The sequence below is a fragment of the Phyllopteryx taeniolatus genome, chromosome 2 (assembly GCF_024500385.1).
Source record: "Phyllopteryx taeniolatus isolate TA_2022b chromosome 2, UOR_Ptae_1.2, whole genome shotgun sequence".
Classification (NCBI taxonomy): Eukaryota; Metazoa; Chordata; class Actinopteri; order Syngnathiformes; family Syngnathidae; genus Phyllopteryx; species Phyllopteryx taeniolatus.
In genome coordinates, this window is record NC_084503.1 from 38339533 (window position 1) to 38364045 (window position 24513).

The following is a 24513-nucleotide window of genomic DNA, read 5'->3' on the forward strand; positions in this document are numbered from 1 at the left end:
AAATCAGTCTGGATTAGGCTAATAGCTAATCTTCGAATGAAAGTACCTGCCCTGACTGCTGTTCCCAGATGCTTATACAGTCTGCTCTGAGCAGCCCAGAGCTGTGGATGCTCACACCCACATAGCAAAACCTCAACAAGTGCATAATGACAGGAGCAGCAGTGGTGTCAAACATACGGCCTGCGGGCCAAAACCGGCCCACAATGGGGTACAATCCGGCCCAAAGGATCAATTTGAAAGGGAAAAAATACATACGACATTGTGGTCATGGGGACGAAGAATAATTTTGAGAATTAGACATAAGTTGATTTAGTTTGAATGTCCAGTACTAGGCGGCACGGTGGCCGACTGGTTAGAGCGTCAGCCTCACAGTTCTGAGGACCGGGGTTCAATCCGCATGTTCTCCCCGTGCCTGCGTGGGTTTTCTCCGGGTACTCCGGTTTCCTCCCACATCCCAAAAAACATGCATGAATTGGAGACTCTAAATTGCCCATAGGTGTGGATGTGAGTGCGAATGCTTGTTTGTTTGTATGTGCCCTGCGATTGTCTGGCAACCAGTTCAGGGTGTACCCCGCCTCCTGTCCGATGAGAGCTGGGATAGGCTCCAGCACGCCCGCGACCCTAGTGAGGAAAAGCGGCTCAGAAAATGGATGGATGGATGTCCAGTACTATATTTTTCAGTTCCAAATAGTTTTGTGCCAACTACAATCACTGTGATCAGTTATTATGCACACATGTAGATGACAAACTGCAGCAAAATGTTCTCAAGAAATGTTAAGGTTGTTTTCTAAAATAATTTTAAAAAGTCACTAAATGTACTTGTTTTGTTTTGTTTTGAATTAAAAGAATTAAATAAAATTTATTGATATTTATAATTATATTAAGTCGTGCCGGCACGGTAAACGACTGGTTAGCACATCTGCCTCACAGTTCTGTGGACCGGAGTTCAAATCCTGGCCCCGCCTGTGTGGAGTTTGCATGTTCTCCTCGTGCCTGCGTGGGTTTTCTCCGGGCACTCCAGTTTCCTCCCACATCCTAAAAACATGCGTGGTAGGTTGATTGAAGACTCTAAATTGCCCGTAGGTGTGAATGTGAGTGCGAATGGTTGTTTGTTTCTACAACCCCAATTCCAGTGAAGTTGGGATGTTGTGTTAAACATAAATAAAAAAAGAATACAATGATTGGCAAATCATGTTCAACCTATATTTAATTGAATACACTACAAAGACAAGATATTTAATGTTCAAACTGATAACGTTATTGTTTTTAGCAAATAATCATTAACTTAGAATTGTATGGCTGAAACACATTCTAAAAAAGCTGGGACAGGTGGCAAAAAAGTTGAGAAATCCTCATCAAACACCTGTTTGGAACATCCCACAGGTGAACAGGCTAATTGGGAACAGGTGGGTGCCATGATTGGGTATAAAAGGAGCTTTCCTGAATTGCTCAGTTATTCACCAGCAAAGATGGGGTGAGGTTCACCTCTTTGTGAACAAGTGTGTGAGAAAATAGTCAAAGTTCAAAAGCCAACATCTGTGATGGTATGGGGCTGTGTTAGTGCCAATGGCATGGGTAACTTACACATCTGTGAAGGCACCATTAATGCTGAAAGGTACATACAGGTTTTGGAGAAACATATGCTGCCATCCAAGCAACGCCTTTTTCATGGACGCCCCTGCTTATTTCAGCAAGACAATGCCAAACCACCTTCTGCACGTGTTACAACAGCATGGCTTTGTAGTAAAAGAGTGTGGGTACTAGACTGGCCTGCCTGCAGTCCAGACCTGTCTCCCATTGAAAATGTGAGGCGCATTATGAGGCGTAAAATACGACAACGGAGACCCCGGACTGTTGAACAGCTGACGGTGTACATCAAGCAAGAATGGGAAAGAATTCCACATACAAAGCTTCAACAATTAGTGTCCTCAGTTCCCAAACGTTTATTGAATGTTGTTAAAACAAAAGGTTACGTAACACAGTGGTAAACATGACCCCGTCCCAGCTTTTTTGGAACGTGTTGCAGCCATAAAATTCTAAGTTAATGATTATTTGCTAAAAACAAAGTTTAGCCGTTTGACTATTAAATATCTTGTCTTTGTAAATATAGGTTGAACATGATTTGCAAATCATTGTATTGTTTTTATTTATGTTTATCACAACGTCCAAGCTTCATTGGAATTGGGGTTGTATGTGCCCTGCGATTGGCTGGCAACCAGTTCAGGGTGTATCCCACCTCCTGCCCAAAGATAGCTGGGATAGGCTCCAGCAGCCCGCGACCCAAGTCAGGACAAGCGGTAAAGAAAATGGATGGGTATTAAGTCGTATGATTTTAGTGGTCTGACCCTTTTGGCATCAATTTGGGTTTAATGAGTTTGACACCCCTGGCCCACAGTATATGAAATGGCCACAAAGAAAAAAAATATTTAATATTAGTCTTGTCTTCTTCCTCCCAGTGGACTTTTCGTTAACTTGCTTTTGGAAAGATTGACAGACATTGTTGCGGTGGACAAAAACAAGTAATTGATGCATGGCAGATCAACCACTATATTAGACAAGCGTTTAACATGAATGTTGCTAATAAAGTCTCTGTTGTACTCTTATGGGTTTAAGCTTTGACCCAGTACCCATGTCTCAGTGTGTGATCCGAGTTATAGACGTTCCTTACTTTACTATGCAACCAAATGTACAGTATATGCCAATTGATTCAAACTAACGCTGCTCAAAAGATGCAGTGAGGCACAATAAATGAACAATTCTTCCATACAATTTCTGCAGCTGTGTTATGTAGACTATATATATATAAACTCAGAGCATAAATTGCTCTCAATAGTTGAACATGTAGATGCTTATCATGGTTTAATATACACAGTAAGCTGTGTGTGTTGCACAAACTTTGGTTCGTAGACCAAGGTGATCACACATTTTCGTTGTGGCCCCACGCTGGTCCATGTCTTTGCCAGCGCTACGATTCCACTGGCATCAAGTAGGCCATATCCGTATGAATGGCTGACTGCAGGAAATGAGAGGGGAGAGACATGACAGCTGGCCTTCTTATAGAAACATACTCTACTCAAGCTTCCGAATGGATGCCACTTCAAAAAAATTGACTTTTTTTGTTCAAAATGGAGGCCCTGCGTCTCTAATTTCAATCTAGCATAACTGGATGCAGAATATAATATTGAGCCTGAAGGACATGGTGGTAGCTACAGAAAGAAGTGAACTTGAGTTGTGTACCTTTGCGTCCAACCCCGTTGGTATTCCAGTCATTGGTGGCCAGGTGGGCAGGGTGAGAAGTTTGCACAACCAGATGTTGCATGTCCCTCCAGGTCAAATTTTTACTGGAATAAAATGCAAACACAAGCACATATGCTCACACACACACACACACACATAGTAAGGTTGACATTCTTATCTCAGTTTCAAGGTAGATCACTGAAGATGCTACATCGATCGTAGACGACTATTGTCCACAATGTTCATTGAAGTCAGATCTCTGAGTTACCTTAACCCTCTCAATGTATTCATAAAAATGTCAAGTTCAGCAAAAAAAAAAAACTGCCAAGTGTACAGTATACATTTAGATAAGGAGGCAGGAGGACATTTTCAGATAACGACTCTTAGGAGAAAGCTGTGGGTAATGTGAGATGTTGAAAATGAGTCATTAGCACTTACTTTGCCTCAAGTGCCAGAGCAATGATCCCAGCAGCCAGCGGGGCAGAGGCAGAGGTTCCTGTGTGGGAATCTGTGCATTTAGCCTTAAGGTCTGTCGTAATCTGAAAAGGAAAAATAATTACATTAGCCTAAAACAGCCTGCTAGGAGCAATGTTTCTGACACTTGAATTGTTTCTTATTATCATGCAAATGAATCTGCTGGACGCAGTTGAAATGTTTGAGAAATCGTGAGCAAGAAGTACTCAACATGGATCCCTTGTCCAGCAGAGGAGTCAGATGGTGAAATCATAGAACACATGCTGACCCCTTTTCCTCTACAATGACCCAGGAGGTGTGTTTTTAGATTGAACTGTTGCAGAAGACCTAATTTGTGAACCAACAGCAGAGGGCTGTGGTTGCACTGGGCAGCTCCTGGTGTGATTTACAAAATGCCATTAATATGAAACAAGATACAGAATGTTTATACAGAAAATGTCCAATTTCTGAAAAAATACAGGTTATGAAATTAAATGAAAGAAGCTCCAAGTCAATCATGCACTAAGACCCACCGCACACCAAGCGAGGTGGCCCAACACAACTGTACTGGACAATCGCAATAAAAATAAGAGAACACTAAACAATTGACCCTCACACACATAACCGATTCGTTGCAATGAAAAAATTACGTTATCTGCTCGGCAATCCTGGGCTTTACACTAACAACACCTTTACATGAGTACAACATAAAAGCATAGAGAGAAGCCTCGTGGCTGCCCAATCGGAGAAAGTGGCTGCTCGAATGTACGACAAAATTATTCTGCATTTGTGACATGAATGTTAAGCAGCAGCTTGCAAGGTTTTCCAGCAGCTTACTATTCAGAATCATTTTAATGGGCCAAAAGTGAATTAATGTATGAAAAAAGGAGAGAGCAGCGCAGGAAAAGAGAATCAGGAAGTCATCAAGCTACAGAGCTCAATGCTACATTTCAAGTTAATCAACAACCAATTATTGTGCAACAACTGTACTTAGATAAACATGTTGCTCTTCCTTTCATGCCAGTCATGTCATCAGCAAGTTTTTTTAATAAGACAACCAACTACTCAGGTTAAAGTTCCCTATTGTGCATTTACTGATTTCAGACATTCTGAACAGTAAATTTAATCTAGAATGACATGATACACTTAATGGAAGTATTATATTAAAGTATTGTTTTGTAGTTTACACACTTAATTTAATCATTTTTGTTGCATTGAGTGCCATATTGGCAATCTTGATGGTACAGCTGTTGCTGCTTCAAAAGTTTGGATCATGTTCCTTCTGTGGCAACATATACCACCATAACAATCACTGAGTGAATGTGTGAATGCACTCTGTAAAGTAGCCCTTTAACATTTAAAACCAAGCACACAGCTATTCAGTCTAACTTAAAGATTAATAGGGGAAAATGGGCAACATAGATTGTGAGAATGTCTGCGGACTTCACAAAATTGACTATGATTTTAACATTGGATGCCAAAACCTTTGATTTACCTGACCTAAAAGTTGGAATCTAACAGTTTATGATTAAAGAGTCCTAGAAAGGTGGTGAAAATATACAAAACTTACTATCTGTTTCTCATTCAGGTTGCCTGAGCTGTAGGTGGTTGCGAGGGTTGAGGAGCAAGCCTCGCTATACCAGGGGACGAAGCCATTCTGGGTGGAGCTGCTGATGGATAGGGTGTAGATACTGTTGGTATAGCCGTCACAGTTACAGCTGTCCTTATCTCTCCCACCATTGCCAGATGCCCACACAAAGATGGAGCCCAAACCTCCACGACCCTGAAGGTAATAACAGACATTTAGAGAAACAAATAATGTTTTGATCCTCAATAAAATATAGAAATTCCACAAAATGATGGCCCATTTAAAATTAAAAGGTCAAGATCACATGACAAACAAAATCCACTGAATCCAGACAGGTTACTGCAATATCCCATCCAGAGTTTTTTTTTTTTTTTATAAATGGTATTGAGTGGCACAGTCTGTGTGCATTGATCCAACACGGACGTGCCACATACTGCCAACTAACAGCGCAGTCACTGCCGCAATCAACAAAGTAGTGTTTGTCAGCGGTCCCAAATCAGTTTTATGGCACATGCCTCCAATCCCACAGTTCATAACGAGTCCGTATGTAGCTGGTTGGATGCCTTTATGCATGGCGTGCATAAGCTGAAGCCTGGAGTGGGATTTGTTGTTTTATCAATCTCTTTTTATATGACAGTACAATGCAGTCAAACAAGAGGGGCTACCAAGAACAGGCCTGTTTACAAGCCATAGACCAATCGCAAATCGTCTTTTTGATTTGTTGCTTTATGTGGGAAGACCACATTTTCTAAAAAGTCTTAAAGCTTAGATCAAGTACTGTATATGTGTTTGTTTAACAGCATGTTTTCCCACTTGCTATGAGGTATAAAAAAGGTTAAATTGTAAACAATGAGTTTAAAAAAAAAACGAATGCAACATTTCATTCATCCTCAGTTCAAATTTTATTTCCTTCAGTTCAGATTTAATCTTCATAATTTTCCTGACTGGTGTCTTTCAGAGCACATTTACTTTCCGTTCATAATTGTCAGGGTAAAATACTGCTTTGTTCCTTCCGCTTTTGTCCTCTCATGCTTGAACAGTTAAATTACAGACTGTTGAAAGGAAGCCACACACCAGCAGTAAATAATTTCTCTCATATAAACAACCCCCGCACAGACCCACCCACTCACATATACACACCTCAGTAACTCCACGCAGAAAGGCCTCTTTGGCAAGTTTGGCAGGCCCATCCACAGTTTTGCCATCATCCTCTGGGCCCCAGCTGGCACTGTAGATGTCAATGTGTTGAGGGTTCAGGCTGAGAGACTGGGCCTCCACCATGTCTGTCACCTCACCATCCAGCATGCGCACGCCTGCATTGGTGTTGACACACAGAGGTACTAATACTAAGTAATGCTTACTTTAAATTTTATAACCATCATTATAGGTAATGCAAAGCTAAACTCTGCAGAAGAGAGAAATTTAATGAGGTATCACATTGATATTTTAACTTCATCAATTAAATTGCAACAAGATTATAGTTAAATACACAGTGATATATATATATATATATATATATATATATATATATAATATATATATATTAAAAAAAGTATACACACCCCTGTTCAAATGCAAGGTTTTTTCAATATAAAAAATTGAGACCATGATAACAAATTTCAAAACCTTTTCCACCGTTGTGACCAATAACCTGTAGATGACAATTGAAAAAAAAAAAATCTTTACAAGAAGTAAAAATAAACTGAGATAAAGTGGTGGCTCAAGTGTGCACACCATCATAACATCTTTCAAATAAAATTTTCAAACTCATGTTAAAAGGGAAAAAGCGCACACCTGCCACCATTTAAAGTGCCTCTGATTAATCCCAGAGAAAGTTCAGCTGTTTTAGTAGGTTTATTAATTCCCCTAATGAAAATGTGTGTGCGTGTGTGTTTTTTTTTTTTTTTTTTTTTAAATTATTATTTCCTTTGTACAGGTTATATGTCACAATATTGGTGGAAAAGGTTTATAAATTATCTTGGTCTAATTCTTTATATAACAAAAACCTGGAATTTGAACAGCGTCTTGACTTTATATATCCACTATATGTAACAGATAATGTATATGGTTAGCTCCGAAGTGCAGCCGTGGATAGATTTAGTGTCTTTAGTTTCGATGTGTGGCCTAATGATGCCATTGTATTTCTCATTTTAGGAGCGGTATAATTTACAGCCACAGAGCGATACTACTGTGGTGTTGCTTATTTGCATAATCCTAGTGTGGTTCATCATTTGCATTTTGTGTGCTCATTGTGTCTGTGCCATCTGAGCAGTCTGTCAATTTGCAATTGATGTTTATCGCTGCTTTTTTTTTTTTCTTCCTCATCTCGGTGACCACACCACCAACATTAATGAAAAATAAATTGCTGCTGAGCTCAAAATGGTTCAAAAAGAACAAGCTCAGCTGCATTGGAGCTGAAACTCTGTTTCTCATACAGAATATTTTAACAGAAAGATGAAAGGACTCACACGAGTCTGCCCAAATGAAAATGGTTTAACTGAAACATGCATGTGATACAAATTTTTTTTGATTGGCACAACAGAAAGTAAATCAGACAGAAATAAGCATAACTAAAACAAATGACAATGTACAAAAGACAGACAATGACTGAAGCGGTTATATCTATCTAGATTATTTTTATTTTTTGTATCAGAGACCTTCAGTCGAGACACAGTTGGACCACAAAAAAACATGTTTCAAAACACATTTGGTGCATTGAATAATTTTCCCTCGACAGTATGTTGCTCTATTCCAAGGAAGCAAATACCATCACTATGACATACAGCAAAAGCATCAAACGGGACTTTGTAACATTTCTGTGGTGGCGTCAACTTCTGTGCAGGATTGTTTATTTTACAGAAGAGCCTCAAGTAACTCCAGACCCCCAAAAGGGCATGAATAAGCAACATAACGAGGAAGATATTCAAGACTCGTACATTATGGTTCAATGTGCACGTCTACACACAGACTTGAGTAAGGCTTTATATGTCTGGTCATCTATAAAACAGCAAATGGGTAAAATTACTATCCCTGCTTTTATTCGTTTCTAGGGAACATTGTTTGTTATTAGACTTTTTTTTCATTAGATTTTGGACTGTGTATGCATTCATCAGTTTAATGTTCAGTGAATGTCAATGCCTGGCATTCCACTGTAGCCCATGCCAGGACAAATTTCATACTTGGACCCAAAACCTGGCAATAATATGTTACATTCTAAAAAGGTTTATTTTGAACTTTTTTTTTTATAGAGCTGGGAATGCATTCTTTAGTGCCAGGAACAACTTTGAAAGTTAAGGCAAGATTGTAGAGACTATATTTCCCTCACTTGACTTAAGATTCTGCAAGGTAAAACAGATGGCAAAAGTAAACATGGTCTGTATGCGTTGTTTCAAATATTGTAGTTCTAAATCGGTTATTCGAAACAAGACTTCACAGTTGGTATACTTGTGAAGGCTACGCCACCTATTTGACCACATGCAGCACACGTTTTATCTTAATGAGAGTGTATGTGAGATTCCCGCAAGGCATCTAGAATGATCATAAAGATGAGTGGGATGCCGTTTTTCAGTGAGGGGTCCTAATTTGACATGACAGCTGGAAGTGGCATGGAGGTGAGATAAGCAGAAACAAAATGAGAGACGAGGCATTGGGATAAAAGCAGTGCCTGCTGTTTAAAGAAGCAAACTTCCCATCTGGAGAAACCACATCAGAGGCAATTGAAAACACATCCTGTAAACATGCATTACAGTCTACTGACTAATTCATTTCTAGGAAGCCATTTTAAAATGTCTCCATTCTTATTTTACGTTAGGAGGGGGGGGGGGGAAACATCTCATATGTACAACCCCAATTCCAATGAAGTTGGGACGTTGTGTTAAACAAATAAAAACAGAATACAATGATTTGCAAATCATGTTCAACCTATATTTAATTGAACACACTACATAGACAAGATATTTAATGTTCAAACTGATAAACTTGATTGTTTTATCAAATAATCATTAACTTAGAATTGTATGGCGGCAACACGTTCCAAAAAAGCTGGGACAGGTGGTAAAAAAAGACTGAGAAAGTTGAGGAATGCTCATCAAACACCTGTTTGGAACATCCCACAGGTGAACAGGCTAATTGGGAACAGGTGGGTGCCATGATTGGGTATAAAATGAGCTTCACTGAATTGCTCAGTCATTCACAAGCAAAGATGGGGTGAGGTTCACTTCTTTGTGAACAAGTGTGTGAGAAAATAGTCGAACAGTTTAAGGACAATGTTCCTCATCGTACAATTGCAAGGAATTTAGGGATTTCATCCTCTGCGGTCCATAATATCATCAAAAGTTTCAGAGAATCTGGAGAAATAACGGCATGTAAGTGGCAAGGCCGAAAACCAACAATGAATGCCCGTGACCTTCGATCCCTCAGGCGGCACTGCATCAAAAACCGACATCAATGTGTAAAGGAAATCACCACATGGGCTCAGGAACACTTCAGAAAACCAATGTCAGTAAATACAGTTCGGCGCTACATCCGTAAGTGCAACTTGAAACTCTACTATGCAAAGCAAAAGCCATTTATCAACAACACCCAGAAACACCGCTGGGTTCTCTGGGCCCGAGCTCATCTAAGATGGACTGATGAAAAGTGGAAAAGTGTTCTGTGGTCCGACGAGTCCACACTTCAAATTGTTTTTGGAAATTGTGGACGTCGTGTCCTCCGGGCCAAAGAGGAAAAGAACCATCCGGACTGTTATGGACGCAAAGTTAAAAAAGCCAGCATCTGTGATGGTATGGGGCTGTGTTAGTGCCAATGGCATGGGTAACTTACACATCTGTCAAGGCACCATTAATGCTGAAAGGTACATACAGGTTTTGGAGAAACATATGCTGCAATCCGAGCAATGTCGTTTTCATGGACCCCCCGGCTTATTTCAGCAAGACAATGCCAAACCACATTCTGCACGCGTTACAACACCGTGGCTTCGTAAAAGAGTGCGTGCACTAGACTGGCCTGCCTGCAGTCCAGACCTGTCTCCCATTGAAAATGTGTGGTGCATTATGAAGCGGAAAATACGACAACGGAGACCCCGGACTGTTGAACTGCTGAAGCTGTACATCAAGTAAGAATGGGAAAGAATTCCACCCTCAAAGCTTCAACAATTAGTGTCCTCAGTTCCCAAACATTTATTGAATGTTGTTAAAAGAAAAGGTGATGTAACACGGTGGTAAACATGACGCTGTCGCAGCTTTTTTGGAACGTGTTGCAGCCATAAAATTCAAGGTTAATGATTATTTGCTAAAAACAATAAAGTTCTTGATGATTTGATTTGCAAATCATTGTATTCTGTTTTTATTTATGTTTAACACAACGTCCCAACTTCATTGGAATTGGGGTTGTAAGTCAGGTGTGAGAAAAATATCACAGTGGTGTCAAACATACGGCCCACGGGCCAGAACCGACCCACCAATGGGTCTGATCCGGCCCGTGGCGATGGAGAACACATTCACTGCTATTTTTCAATAAAAGTAACTTTTGTTGGAGATTTTGTCCACTGGATTGTGCATTGACAACACCTAAATGACATTGTTGCACTTGTGAAGGCCAAACGATGCCAAGTTTCAGGAGCACACTAATATAAAATGGTGTGCCATGTTCACACTACAATTCTGTGAAAATAAATACCTCCTGTAGAAATGCGTTAAGACATTGAATATTACAAAGTTTCAGTTAAAAGCTTCACTTCAAAAGAGGTTGGTTTGTTAGAACCTTTTTTTTTCTCCCCCATGCACTGCCACAACTTAAATTTTAATGTATAGATATACAAATGATGCATAACTGAATGGCGCACACTCACTGATTCATAATACTGTTGAAATAATTTTTGATTAAAAATTTCAGACTGCTCATATGATTTGCAACAAAATTGGCAACAAGATAATAATGAATAAATGTGAATATTTTCCCAAAGTACTTGTAATTATTTGCACCAAAACAATAGTTGTTCTTTATGGCTTATTAAGCCACAAATATTGTGGTCCGGCCACTTGAGATCTAATTGGGGTGAATGTGGCCCGTGAACTAAAATGAGTTTGACAACCCTGCAATGAAGAGGCAAGAGGAAAAACTCAGCAGGCAGCAAAAATTCATTTAGAGCCAATTGATGCTTGATTTTTCTGATATTTTTACATTTACTTTTAACAGTGTGAAATTAATTTCAGCAATCAAAGCAGAGACAACAGTGGACCGCTATGTTTCTTTAAAAACAAAAAAAAAAACAAAAAAAAAAAGCATGACGCTTACCCAACTAATTGACTTTGAATATTAAAAAAAATTAACTAATAACAGAATGGGACTGTCAGAGCAGAAATAAAACTAACGTGAAATCAACATACAAATTGTAATCACTGACAAAAGCAATTGTTAAAGGTTAAAGGTTGGGGAAATGAGGAAACTCAGAACGCTCGTCAATTAACTTTCATCACCATGTGTGTCTGTCAGCAACAGTTCATGCATCAATTACAAAGTCTGTTTCAAGCAGCCAGGCCTTGTTCTAGTTACAGTTGTGTTGCAGACATCAGAGCAGAGTGTTAGCAACATTGTGCAAATGTGTTTTCTGTTGACTTGATGTCACCGAGTCTGTGATGTGGCATCAAAATCTCCCAAAGCCTTTGTTGTTAGTTAGAGACTGCGCTACCATGTCTGTACACATCAAGTGACTTTTTATTTTTTTATTTTTAAGATAAAAGATCTGTACAATATATCCATTATTTGATGACCCAGTGTCATAAAAATATACACAAACTAACAGTGGGAATTGCAGAGTAACCCACGGTTGAATATTAGTGTATTTTGCCAAAGACGATCATTATTAATACATTGGGGGTAGAAAACATTTGAAGCAGCATCACAATATATGTGCATGTAGAAGAGACTGCTTATGGAAACAGTCTTCATAGCATACAAAAAAAAAGAAATGTAATAATTCAGTACAATAACTCAATTCTTTCAATACAACTAGTACTAAAAGGGGACTTCCGATGAAATGCCAGTTAAGCCGTGAGTTATGTTTGTTTCAGGTTTTCTAAGGTTTTAACAATAGATGAAAACTTAAATGACAACACCATGGAATTAACAAAGCAATGCCCACAGATCAGTTAAATGGGGAATTGAATTGGCTGATTTTGATTTGAATGCATCAATCAGTTAAAAACTACACAAAATTACTGTTATTGTCAGTCTGCTGAAGCCATTATGTTCATAACACAAGGTTGCCAGAACTTGGGTTTATTAAAACAAAGTAAAGACAATTGGTTCCATTCATGACAGCGTTAGGACTCTTTGTTATTAGTCGAAAGAACAAAGATCACAATTAATCTTTTATTAAATTAGTACGTACCTCCAATCTTGGCATTGTAAGCCACACCGACCCCACAGATGCCATTATTGGCTACTGCTGCCACTTCTCCTGCACAGCGTGTTCCATGTCTACAAAAATGGGGCATTGAGAAGAAGGTTTTTAAAAAAGACTATCACATATCATTCACCTAAAATTAGATACCCTTTTATTGTACATTTATAGGAACATGTAATGGACTCACGTAATATTGTTATGACAGAATGCTCAAGAAATGTTCAAGAAATGTGGTTACTGCTGCACACTGAGACAAAAATGCACAAAGAGAAGTTACTGCCTGCCTTTGATTTCGTCATCGTCTTAAAAAAAACCCTAAAATCCTATTGGTCAAAAAAAAACAACATTAAGCCACTGAGTGAATGAATCATAAACTTACAACCCACAACAATTGTTAACCTTGAAGGGGTGAGAGCACAGAATCAGTCAAATGCAGAATAAAAGCATATCCTCTGCATGTAGGATGGATTTTTGTGAATACCATTTTCCATCTTAACAGTGTCTTTCATTATTCCCAAGTCTCTGCTGTAATGTATATAGCTCCAGGCCCTGCAATGTTCCAAGGTCCAAAACAGAGTGGCTGATCAGCACATTCCAGTCAGGTGCATTTCCCTTGTCGGGCAGATGGATACACACTCCTAATGCCCTTCAACATATTGCAGACCCCTGTAGCGGTTAAACCAGTCCCCAAAAGGGAGCCAAAGTCTGTGTGCCAACTCAGGACAAAGGACAGAGAAACTACTTAATAAGCAAAATTTCATCCAGCAAAATTAGGCATACTTGACGACCTGAGACGCAAATCATAAAAAGAAGTGCAGCCTTCAGGGTAAAATGATCACAACTCAGAAGAGCCATAACATTTTTCAGACTGATTAAATATATTTATTTGCATTATGTGAGCTAAGGGAGTGGATGTGTATGTCATTTAACACAGCCAACGATTACTTTTGTATGAGCTACTGGGAGCGAGGAAGGCAGGATTGGAAAACACACACAGTACCAAAAAATGAAAGCAAAGTAAACCCCACACACATCATCTTGGCAATTTTCCAGAACATTTTATCTTAGCACTTCCAGAAATCTATTCTGCCAGAGTACTACTGCAGTCATGCAGCATACATGCTTGGGATGTAGCTGAAGAGAAGGAGATAAATGATAAGCATTCAAGCGAACCATTCAAACTCTGCCTTTGACACATTCATTAGACATGAGTGTGTTGGATGGTTTTATGGAATACAAATGCTGCAAGAAAGAGAAAGAGAAAGTTATTGGTTTCTGAATCTGATTGAGAAAAGAGACCTATTTTATCCAGATAAGAATACCATGCATACAATGCTAGTACCCTAAATTCTACATTATTAGACCACTGATCTATCAGAGGAACCAATAACATCCATCCATCCATCCATCCATCCATTCAATTTCTACCGCTTATCCGGGTAGGGTCGCGGGGGCAGTAGCTTTAGCAGGGACGTCCAGACTTCCCTCTCCCCAGCCACTTCATCCAGCTCTTCCGGGGGGGATCCCAAGGCGTTCCCAGGCCAGCCGAAGGATGTAGTCTCTCCAGCGTGTCCTGGGTCGTCCCCGGGGTCTCCTCCCGGTGGGACGTGCCCGGGAGGCATCCGAATCAGATGCCCCAGCCACCTCATCTGGCTCCTCTCGATGTGGAGGAGCAGCGACTCTACTCTGATATCCTCCCGGATGACCGAGCTTCTCACCCTATCTCTAAGGGAGAGCCCGGACACCCTGCGGAAGAAACTCATTTCGGCCCCTTGTATCCGGGATCTTGTTTTTTCGGTCACGACCCACAGCTCGTGACCATAGGTGAGGGTAGGAACGTAGATCGACCGGTAAATTGAGAGCTTCAATATATCGGACCGATACAAAGTCTGCATCACTGCAGACGCTGCACCGATCCGCCTGTCCATCTCCCGTTCCATTCTTCCCTCACTCGTGAATAAGACCGCAAGATACTTGAACTCCTCCACTTGGGGCAGGATCTCATCCCCGACCTGGAGAGGGCATGCCACCCTTTTCCGACTGAGGACCATGGTCTCAGATTTGGAGGTGCTGATTCTCATCCCAGCCGCTTCACACTTGGCTGGGAACTGCTCCAGTGAGAGTTGGAGGTCACGGCTTGATGAAGCCAACAGAACCACATCATCTGCAAAAAGCAGAGATGCAATACTGAGGCCACCAAACCGGATCTACATCTCGGCTGCGCCTATAAATTCTGTCCATAAAAGTTATGAACAGAATCGGTGACAAAGGGCAGCCTTGGCGGAGTCCAACCCTTACCGGAAACGAGTCCGACTTACTGCCGGATATGTGGACCAAACTCTGACTCCGGTCGTACAGGGACCGAACAGCCCGTATCAGGGGATCGATACCCCATACTCCCAAAGCACCCTCCACAGGACTCCCCGAGGGACACGGTCGAACGCCTTCTCCAAGACCACAAAACACATATAGACTAGTTGGGCAAACTCCCATGCACCCTCGAGGACCCTGCCGTGGGTGTAGTGCTGGTCCACTGTTCCACGGCCAGGACGAAAACCACACTGCTCCTCCTGAATCTGAGATTCGACTTCCCGACGGACCCTCCTCTCCAGCACCCCTGCCACCGAGGAGCTTTTTATACCTCGGTGACCTCAAACCCAGAGATGGGAGAGCCCGGCTCAGAGAACCCACACTCTGCTTTCTCATGAGAAGGCGTGTCGGTGGAATTGAGGAGGTCTTCGAAGTATTCTCCCCACCGACTCACAAGGTCCCGAGTTGAGGTCAGCAGCGCCCTATCCCCACTATACACAGTGTTGGTGGTGCACTGCTTTCCTCTCCTGAGACGCCGGATGGTGGACCAGAATTTCCTCGAAGCCGTCCGGAAGTCTTTCTCCATGGCCTCACCGAACTCCTCCCATACCCGAGTTTTTGCTTCAGCGACCACCAGAGCTGCATTACGCTTGGCCAGCCGGTACCCATCAGCTGCCTCTGGAGTCCCACAGGCCAAAAAGGCCCGATAGGACTCCTTCTTCAGCTTGACGGCATCCCTCACCGTTGGTGTCCACCAACGGGTTCGGGGATTGCCGCCACGACAGGCATCGACCACCTTACGGCCACAGCTCCGGTCGGCCGCCTCAGCAATGGAGGCGCGGAACATGGTCCACTCGGACTCTATGTACCAGAGTTGGCTCTGGTACCAGTTCTCTCAAGAGGGTTTGGACTCTCTTCCACTCTGGAGTTGCCCACGGTGAGAGGCGTTGAGCAGGTGTGGGTATACTTATTGCTCCCCGGCTCGGCACCTGTACGTTGAGGTTCACCCCGGTGGACGAGAGGGTAGGCTCCCTCCGCCTTCGGTTGTTTGTGCCTATGGACCAAACAGCAGTTCAGAGTACCCACCCTTTTTGGAGTCCTTTGAGGGGGTGCTGGAGAGCGCTCCCGCTGGGGACTCCATCGTCCTGCTGGGGGACTTCAATGCTCACGTGGGCAATGACAGTGAGACCTGGAAGGGCGTGATTGGGAGGAACAGCCCCACCGATCAGAACCCGAGCGGTGTTCTGTTATTGGACTTCTGTGCTCGTCACGGATTGTCCATAATGAACACCATGTTCAAGCATAAGGGTGTCCACACGTGCACTTGGCAACAGGACACCCTAGGTCGCAGTTCGATGATCGACTTTGTGGTCGTGTCATCGGACTTGCGGCCGCATGTCTTGGACACTCGGGTGAAGAGAGGGGCGGAGCTGGCAACTGATCGGTCCGACGTGGCAGGCCTAAACGTATTGTGAGGGTCTGCTGGGAACGTCTGGCAGAATCCCCTGTCAGAAGGAGTTTCAACTCCCACCTGCGACAGAACCAAGAACACAATAATTTTTTTAAAATTTCAAAATAACCACAAGGCTACTTGGTTAGTAACAAAGTGCCATTAAGGCACATTTAACATAAAACGTTTGGTAACCAGACATTTCCAACATTTACTTTATTCATTCATTCATCTTCCGTTACGCTTATCCTCACTCGGGTCGCGGGCATGTTGGAGCCTATCCCAGCAATCTTCTGGCGAGAGGCGGGGTACACCCTGAACTGATCGCCAGCCAATCACAGGGCACATATAAACAGACAACCATTCACGCACACATTCACACCGAGGGGCATTTTAGAGTCCTCAATCAACCTACCATGCATGTTTTTGGGATGTGGTAGGAAACCGGAGTGCCCGGAGAAAACCCACGCAGGCACGGGGAGAACATGCAAACTCCACACAGGCGGGGCCGGGATTTGAACCCCGGTCCTCAGAACTGTGAGGCAGATGTGCTAACCAGTCGTCCAACGTGCCGCACGTTTACTTTCATTAAAAAATAAAAAAGTCCCTCTATCTATGATTTTTGTCTATACTGGCTCCCTAACAAGCACAAACATTATCAGTGCTGGAACGCTGACAGAATATTCTTTATAGTCAACTATTCAAGGAGGTATTATTTTGTCCATACTACACCCCATCAGAATTTATAAAATAGGCAAAGATGGAGTGGGGGCATTATTGTTCAGCAGTGAAGTCAATAACAGAAGTACCAACTGGGTCACTAATGCATTGTTTGCATTTGTGCATGCATACACTGACTCAAATTGTTATCTTTATGACGCCAGTATTGCAACACAACACGTTTCTGATCATAAAATATTTTATGCTAGTGATGTCTGTAGCATAGCTAGTGATGTCTGTAACAGGATGTATTAGATCCCATAACTGGATCAGCTAATGATATTAAAACAAAACAAACAAATCTTAAGAAACCAATATCCGATGTGTCTTCTTTTCCTTTCGGCTTGTCCCTTTAGGGGTCGCCACAGCGCGTCATCCTTTTCCATGTAAGCCTATCTCGTGCAGCCTCCTCTCGAACACCAACTGACCTCATGTCTTCCCTCACGACATCCATCAACCTTATCTTTGGTCTTCCTCGAGCTCTCTTGCCTGGAAGCTCCATCCCCATCATCCTTCTACCAATATACTCACTATTTCTCCTCTGGACGTGTCCAAATCATCGAAGTATGCTCTCTCTAACTTTGTCTCCAAAACATCGAACCTTGGCTGTCTCTCTTATGAGCTCATTTCTAATTTTAGCCAACCTGGTCACTCCGTGAGCGAACCTTAATATCTTCGTTTCCGCCACCTCCAGCTCTGCTTCCTGTTGTCTCTCCAGTGCCACTGTCTCTAATCCGTACATCATGGCTGGCCTCACCACTGTTTTATAAACTTTGCCCTTGACCCTAGCAGAGACTCTTCTGTCACATAACACACCTGACACCTTCCTCTACCCGTTCCAACCTGCTTGGTTTCTTCACTTCCTGACCACACTCACCATGGCTCTGGACGGTTGACCCCAAGTATCTAAAGTCCTCCATCTCTTTTCCCTGTAGCCTCACTCTTCCCCCACCACCCCTCTCATTCATGCACATATATTCTGTTTTACTTCGGCTAATCTTCATTCCTCTGCTTTCCAGTGCATACCTTCATCTTTCTCACTGTTCCTCCACCTGCTCCCTGCTTTCACTGCAGATCACAATGTCATCTGCAAACATCATGGTCCACGGGGATTCCAGTCTAACCTCATCTGTCAGCCTGTCCATCACCACTGCAAACAGGAAGAGGCTCAGGGTCGATCCCTGATGCAGTCCCACCCCCACCTTAAATTCGTCTGTCACACCTACAGCACACCTCACCGCTGTTCTGTTGCCCTTGTACATGTCCTGTATTATTCTAACGTACTTCTCTGCCACTCCAGACGTCCGCATGCAGTACCACAGTTCCTCTCTGGGTACAATGTCATAGGCTTTCTCTAGATCTACAAAGACACAATGTAGTGCCTTCTGTCCTTCTCTGTACTTTTCCATCAAAATCCTCAAGGCATATAATTCATTTGTGGTACTCTTTCTAGGCATGAAACCATACTGTTGCTCGCAAATACTCACTTCTGTCCTGAGTCTACCCTCCACTACTCTTTCCTATAACTTCATTGTGTGGCTCATCAATTTTATTCCTCTATAGTTCCCACAGCTCTGGACATCACCCTTGTTCTTAAAAATGGGCACCAGTACACTTTTTCTCCATTCCTCAGGCATCTTCTCACGCGCTAGAATTCTATTGAACAAGCTCCACAGCCACCTCTCCTAGATGCTTCCATACCTACAGTCGGTAACCTCCTTCAGATTACATCATCTGCACAAGATGTAATCCACCTGCGTGCTTCTACCTCCGCTCTTCAGAATCAGAATCATCTTTATTTGCCAAGTATGTCCAAAAAACACACAAGGAATTTGTCTCCGGTAGTTGGAGCCGCTCTAGTACGACAACAGACAGTCAATTGACAGAACACTTTTGAGACATAAAGACATTGACAAAAAACAGTCACTGAGCAATAAAGGGTTGCTAGTTATCTGGTAATGCTGGTACTTTTTTTTTTTTTTTTTTTTTTTTTACAATTGTGCAAAAAGATGCAGTCCTCTAGCACTTAGAGCAGTTCGAAAGACTAATATTGCAATAGTCCGGTGCAATGACCATTGTGCAAAGCGCGTCGAGACTTCAAGCAAGTAGTGCGATAATCTGGGACAATGTTGATTGTGCAAATGTTGCAGATACTCCTCAATCAGTGTGCAAATGGAGCAGATGCTACTCTGGCATGAGTGGCCAGTATTGTTCAACAACAGATATGCAAATAGTGCAGCATGGCGAGACTACTACAGTGAATGCACAAGTAATGTATAATTGGCCCCACAGAAATGTGACAACAAACTCACGTCGAAAAATTGGCAGCATGTTGTAATGGAATTGTAGTTTAGGTGTTTAAGAAGTTGATTGCAAGAGGGAAGGTCTTTTAGGTCACCCTATGTTCCTGCCTCTTCTGGAAAAATGTGTTCACTCAAGCCATTTGCATCCTTTTTGCAAAGTCTACCACCATCTGTCCCTCTAAGTTCCTTTCCTGGATGCCGTACTTACCCATCACTTCTTCATCACCCCTATTTCCTTCACCAACATGTCCATTACAATCTGCACCAATCACGACTCTCTCTCTGTCTGGGATGCTCATAACTACTTCGTCTAGCTCCTTCCAGAATTTCTCTTTCAACTCTAGGTCACATCCTACCTGTGGGGCATAGCCACTAATTAGAAAGCCATAAGTTTCAGCATCATCACTCGATCTGATACTCTTTTCACCTCCAAGACATTCTTAGCCAACTCTTCCTTTAAAATCTACACCATAGTAAAATAATTTAAACCCTGTCCCTAACTTTCTAGCCTTACTGCCTTTCCACCTGGTCTCCTGGACACACAATATATCAACCATTCACCTAATCATCATGTCAACCAACTCCAGAAATGTTTCTGTCATAGTCCCAACATTCAAAGTCCCCACATTCAGTTCTAGGCTCTGTGCTTCCCTCTACTCTTTCTGCCGAAGAACCCGCTTTCCACCTCTTCTTCTTCTTTGACTTCGAGCCAGAGTAGCTGAATTTCCACCGGCGCCCTGCAGGCTGACGCCGCCGGTGGTGGACATTGTTAATCCAGGCCACGACCGATCCGGTATGGAATTCTTTGGATGAACGGTCATATTTGTTTGGCAAAGTTTTAAGACGGATGCCCTTCCTGACGCAACCCTCTGCATTTATCCGGGCTTGGGACCGGCCTACAGTTTGCACTGGCTTGTGCCCCCCATAGGGCTGCATTAATATCCGATGTGTCTATGTACCACAAATACAGGTGCGGAATACAGCAATCTACAATCTGTCGAATCTGAACAGGAGTCACAAGTCGTGTACTTCTAGGAAATTAAGCATTCCTTCTTCATTTATTTTATAGTGTGCAATAAACCAGGATGAACCTGGCAAAGTGGCATTAATAAAGAGATTGTGATTAACAAAGACCTTTTTCACTAAAGTCATGTTTTGGATAGCAAAAACCCCACAGCAACGTCTAAATAGTGAGACAAACTTGCGTCATATTAAAGTTATATGTAGGCCCAAGGCTAACAAGATCAGTTTTTCATATACGCAACTGGCAAAACCATTATCACTGCGCAAAACCATCACTGAGATTCAGCTCCACAGAATTGCTATGTCATGTCATCTATGTCAGCCACTGTCATTCAAATGTATTCTAAATCTTGTGTGCAGATAAACTACACAAAACATTACAGAGGACATTTGCAACAGTCAAATGTAGTTAGAAAGAGAACATGTCAGAAAAGTTGGATACTTTGGTCATTCTTTGGGCTTCACAACTCAGCAACACTCCAACGAGCTGCATGTGATTAGTCATATGGAACGGTAAACATAATAATGGCCGATACAAAGTTGGATTGTGAAACTTAATAAAAGGCATATACTTTGTTTTACAGAGGGAAACAAAATAAAAAAACAAATTGAAGCATTTATAAAAGTGTTGATGGATGTTCTTTGCCACAACAAGATGTTAAGAGTTCAAACGCAAAAGCAGACAGCTCCATTTTTTGTAAATTTAGTAAAAATGTGTTTTCCTATTTCTGGTTTCCAGGATAACGTTAATAATTTTTATTTGGGGTATTCTAAGTTACCGGTAATATAAGTGAAGCAATTAAGTGGCTAATTTGAAAAATAAATAATAATAATAATCCAACTTTAATTAAAGAGGTCTTTGATGTCATTTCATCACAAAACCAGTCAACTCCAAGAAAATTTATATATTTAAAATTATTTTTAAAACAAGTTTTACATACGGGTTGTTTGGTTTTTCAGGGCTAGGAAATGACAAAAAAAAAAAAATTAGAAAAAAACCCAGTCATCTGTTTTTGTCAAAATGGAGCTTGTTGGCTTTTGCACTTAAACGAGTCATGTCTTGTCTCTATTTTTCTCAGAGCTCATCATAGACATTCTAAATCCAAATCTTGTTTATAAAAATTCTGGAGGCTATTTAGGCTATGGTTTATGGTGGTTGCCATCCATTAATCCAACAGTATTACCAATGTGAAAATAAACTTGTTTACCAATGGGTCTTCATGTTTATAGAGCTGTGAGAACATGAATAAAGTATATACTCAGTTTATGGTCAACTAAAAATATGACATGCACTGCACTCCTGAATTTGAAAAAAATACAAATAAAAATCACAATATTTTTTGCTGAGATTCATCAAGAAAAATTGCATGGTAATAAAACATGAATAATGAATAAAGTTCTTTTAAATCATGTTGGCATCCTCTACCGTCGAACCGAAGGTATGAGCCAAGCATTTCAGGAATAAATACATTCAGAAAATTCACATTAGTAAACCATCCTGATGGGACTCGAAGGAAACTGGAAAAAGAAACATCTCGACAGCATGCTGTCTTGGATAAACAAGAGGGTGAATAGTCACATTGCTCCCGAGCCACCCTCACTGCAGCACATATGTTGGGAAAGAAAGACAGCTTTATGGAAGTGAACAGAGTTGGGCTTTCTGCAGGGGAACAGAAACTTCCAGTCTTACTAACACAACCTCACAGTTTTCCTGCCTACTGGTTGTTTACACATGAATCTGCACAGATTCACTGTAAGGCCAGAGACATGAATGCCTCTCATTCGGTCTCGCCACGGGCAAGGCATAGGGAGCTGGGTGGCAAGAGATAAGGGCTGAGATGAGCCAGGGTTAGGGAGAGGTGCAGCTAGTGAGAAACATCAATAGTAAGGCTCTGGGCCACTATGAGACACAAGAGGTGCTTAAGTCGGCCTTGGCAGGACTGTCAAAAGTATGCAGCTCTTCCAGAGCGATACGTATCCACATTTTTCCAAGTTCCAATATTTAGGATTTTCTCAGTGATGGGTGTGTAATTAATTCCAGCACCCATAAACAATTAACTAACCCCCCTAAAAATGTTTTTATAAATAAATCAATTAAAAAAAGAAGTGCATAAATGCTTTAAGAAACATATCTCTTTATTACTGTAGTTGTGCGATATTTACTGAACAGCAGAAACGACCTGCACACATACATGCCCAAAATCCAGTTCAGAAACAGAAGCGATGGAAGCTAGAGAGAAGTAAACATACTAAACATTACATACTAATTTGTGTAGCCCAGATTGACCCCCTACCTCTGACCCCCACCACAAAGGTTCAAAAGGCAGGCAACTTTAAAATTATTCCAATGACTTCTGTCGGCGATCATTTGCCCAATTTAATGGTCTTTGCACCTCAGAGGTTTCACTGATATGACTTACTGCAGGTGTGCTGTTTGGCTAGCTGTGCGTGATTACATTATCAGCTGGCACATTTTGAAGGTGTCCCAGATTATTTTTATCTTTTTATGTGTATTTAACTCATTCACCACCATGGACATATTTATAAAGTGGCATCCGACCATTTACCGCCACCTAAATAACAAAGTGGAAAAGTGGGTTTTTCAATGGTTAAGCATGGAAGAGGGTCTCACCCAGCTTGTCTGTGAAAGTCAGGTTTATAAACCACTGTAATGACTAACAAATCCTTGTAGATGGCAGCAATGGATTGCTCTGGATTTAAGATCAGCACGGCTTTGAGTAGAAGAAAAATAGACAGTAAATCTTGGCTTGTTATGTCGATTATGAGGGAGAAAAATGCCAACACGTTGGAAGCCGGTTAAGTATGATATGATATGATATATAGTATGATATATGTATGATATAAACACAGTATGAATGGGGAAAAGTAGTGATACACCAAATCTTTGGCCACTGAAATTTTCGTCTGAAAATGGCCCAAAAGTGCATTTTGGGTTTTCGCCCGAAAGAGTGAGGTGGCATCCTCCGTGCGCATCTCAGTCTCTCTGTTTAGCGGCTACAACAGTCGGTCAAAACATCTCTCTCTTAGAGCTGGGTGACAATGAAACTATAACGATACATATCGAAAAAACATTTTTCCTTGATAAACATGAGAAGCAGTTAATAGACTTTGAGGGTTTACATTTGTCCATATTTTGACAATAATAATGTGAGTTGCTCCGCCCTTAACCAATCATGTGGCATCAATAGAACTATGTCAAGTTAGGTTGATGCACACAGCACATTAGCAGCGAGACGCAACAGACGCTAATATTCATGGCCTACTGCTGCAGCCGTGGGAGAGCGCTGAAAAAAACGCCATGTAAAAACACCACTGATGTTCACCTCGAGCCACACTGAGTCTGCGTCACTTACGGTGCATTTCACATCTGTAAATAAATTATTTTGCAATCAAAAGCACTTGTTTTTATTGTTTATAGTTTGAGGTGTCACAAATGCAAAAAAAAAATATCCTCAATGTCACAGTTCTACTTGAAATTTTTCTTTTTCCACAAAATGCTTGTTTTCTCTACTTTTTGGTCAGAAACCAGTGTTTTTGATTAAACCAATCCATGTTTTACTGCTGATTACTTAATCGGAAAAGCTAGAAACAATGGTTTGTAAATGAGTTACAAACGGAATGTAATTGCAACCTTTGAAACATGGAATAAATACACCCAAAGATATTATTGTTCTGTTTTTTTTCAAGTTACAGTCTTGTGTTTGCAAAGATTTGCCATGTTTGATGCCCATCCATGTTTGAGCATTATTTTTGCCCATCGCCTATAATCCTGGTGAGTTTCCAATAAAAGAAAAAATAACCTCAGGCAAGAAGGGCAAGTCAGAAGAAGTATGGATGATGTACAGTAGGCAGGTTCGTTCTGAGCCAAGGGATTGACTCGCTTTCATTATTTCTGATGACTTAATTCAATCAATTCTCTGCAAGACATTGCCGTGTTGGTAAACAACCTTTAATGCCACCTGCAGAGGCCACTTCAATAAATTTGTTTTCCTCACACACTTCT

General features: G+C 41.5%; 1 protein-coding gene across 5 annotated transcripts in view; it reads right to left on the reverse strand.

Moving 5' to 3' along the window:
• The window catches only part of furina (furin (paired basic amino acid cleaving enzyme) a), a 91638-nt gene that overhangs the window by 9835 nt on the left and 57290 nt on the right, over nt 1-24513 (reverse strand). For 4 of the 5 annotated variants that reach the window (XM_061766116.1, XM_061766119.1, XM_061766118.1 and 1 more), the window contains exons 7-12: nt 12669-12757; nt 6419-6591; nt 5261-5473; nt 3676-3776; nt 3238-3341; nt 2896-3013 (exon numbers count right to left, since the gene is read on the reverse strand). In XM_061766116.1, coding sequence (XP_061622100.1) covers nt 2896-3013; nt 3238-3341; nt 3676-3776; nt 5261-5473; nt 6419-6591; nt 12669-12757 — 798 coding nt within the window. Of the gene's footprint in view, nt 1-2895; nt 3014-3237; nt 3342-3675; nt 3777-5260; nt 5474-6418; nt 6592-12668; nt 12758-14111; nt 14915-24513 lie in introns of those variants that run through there. The other variant, XM_061766121.1, reaches the window with a different exon arrangement.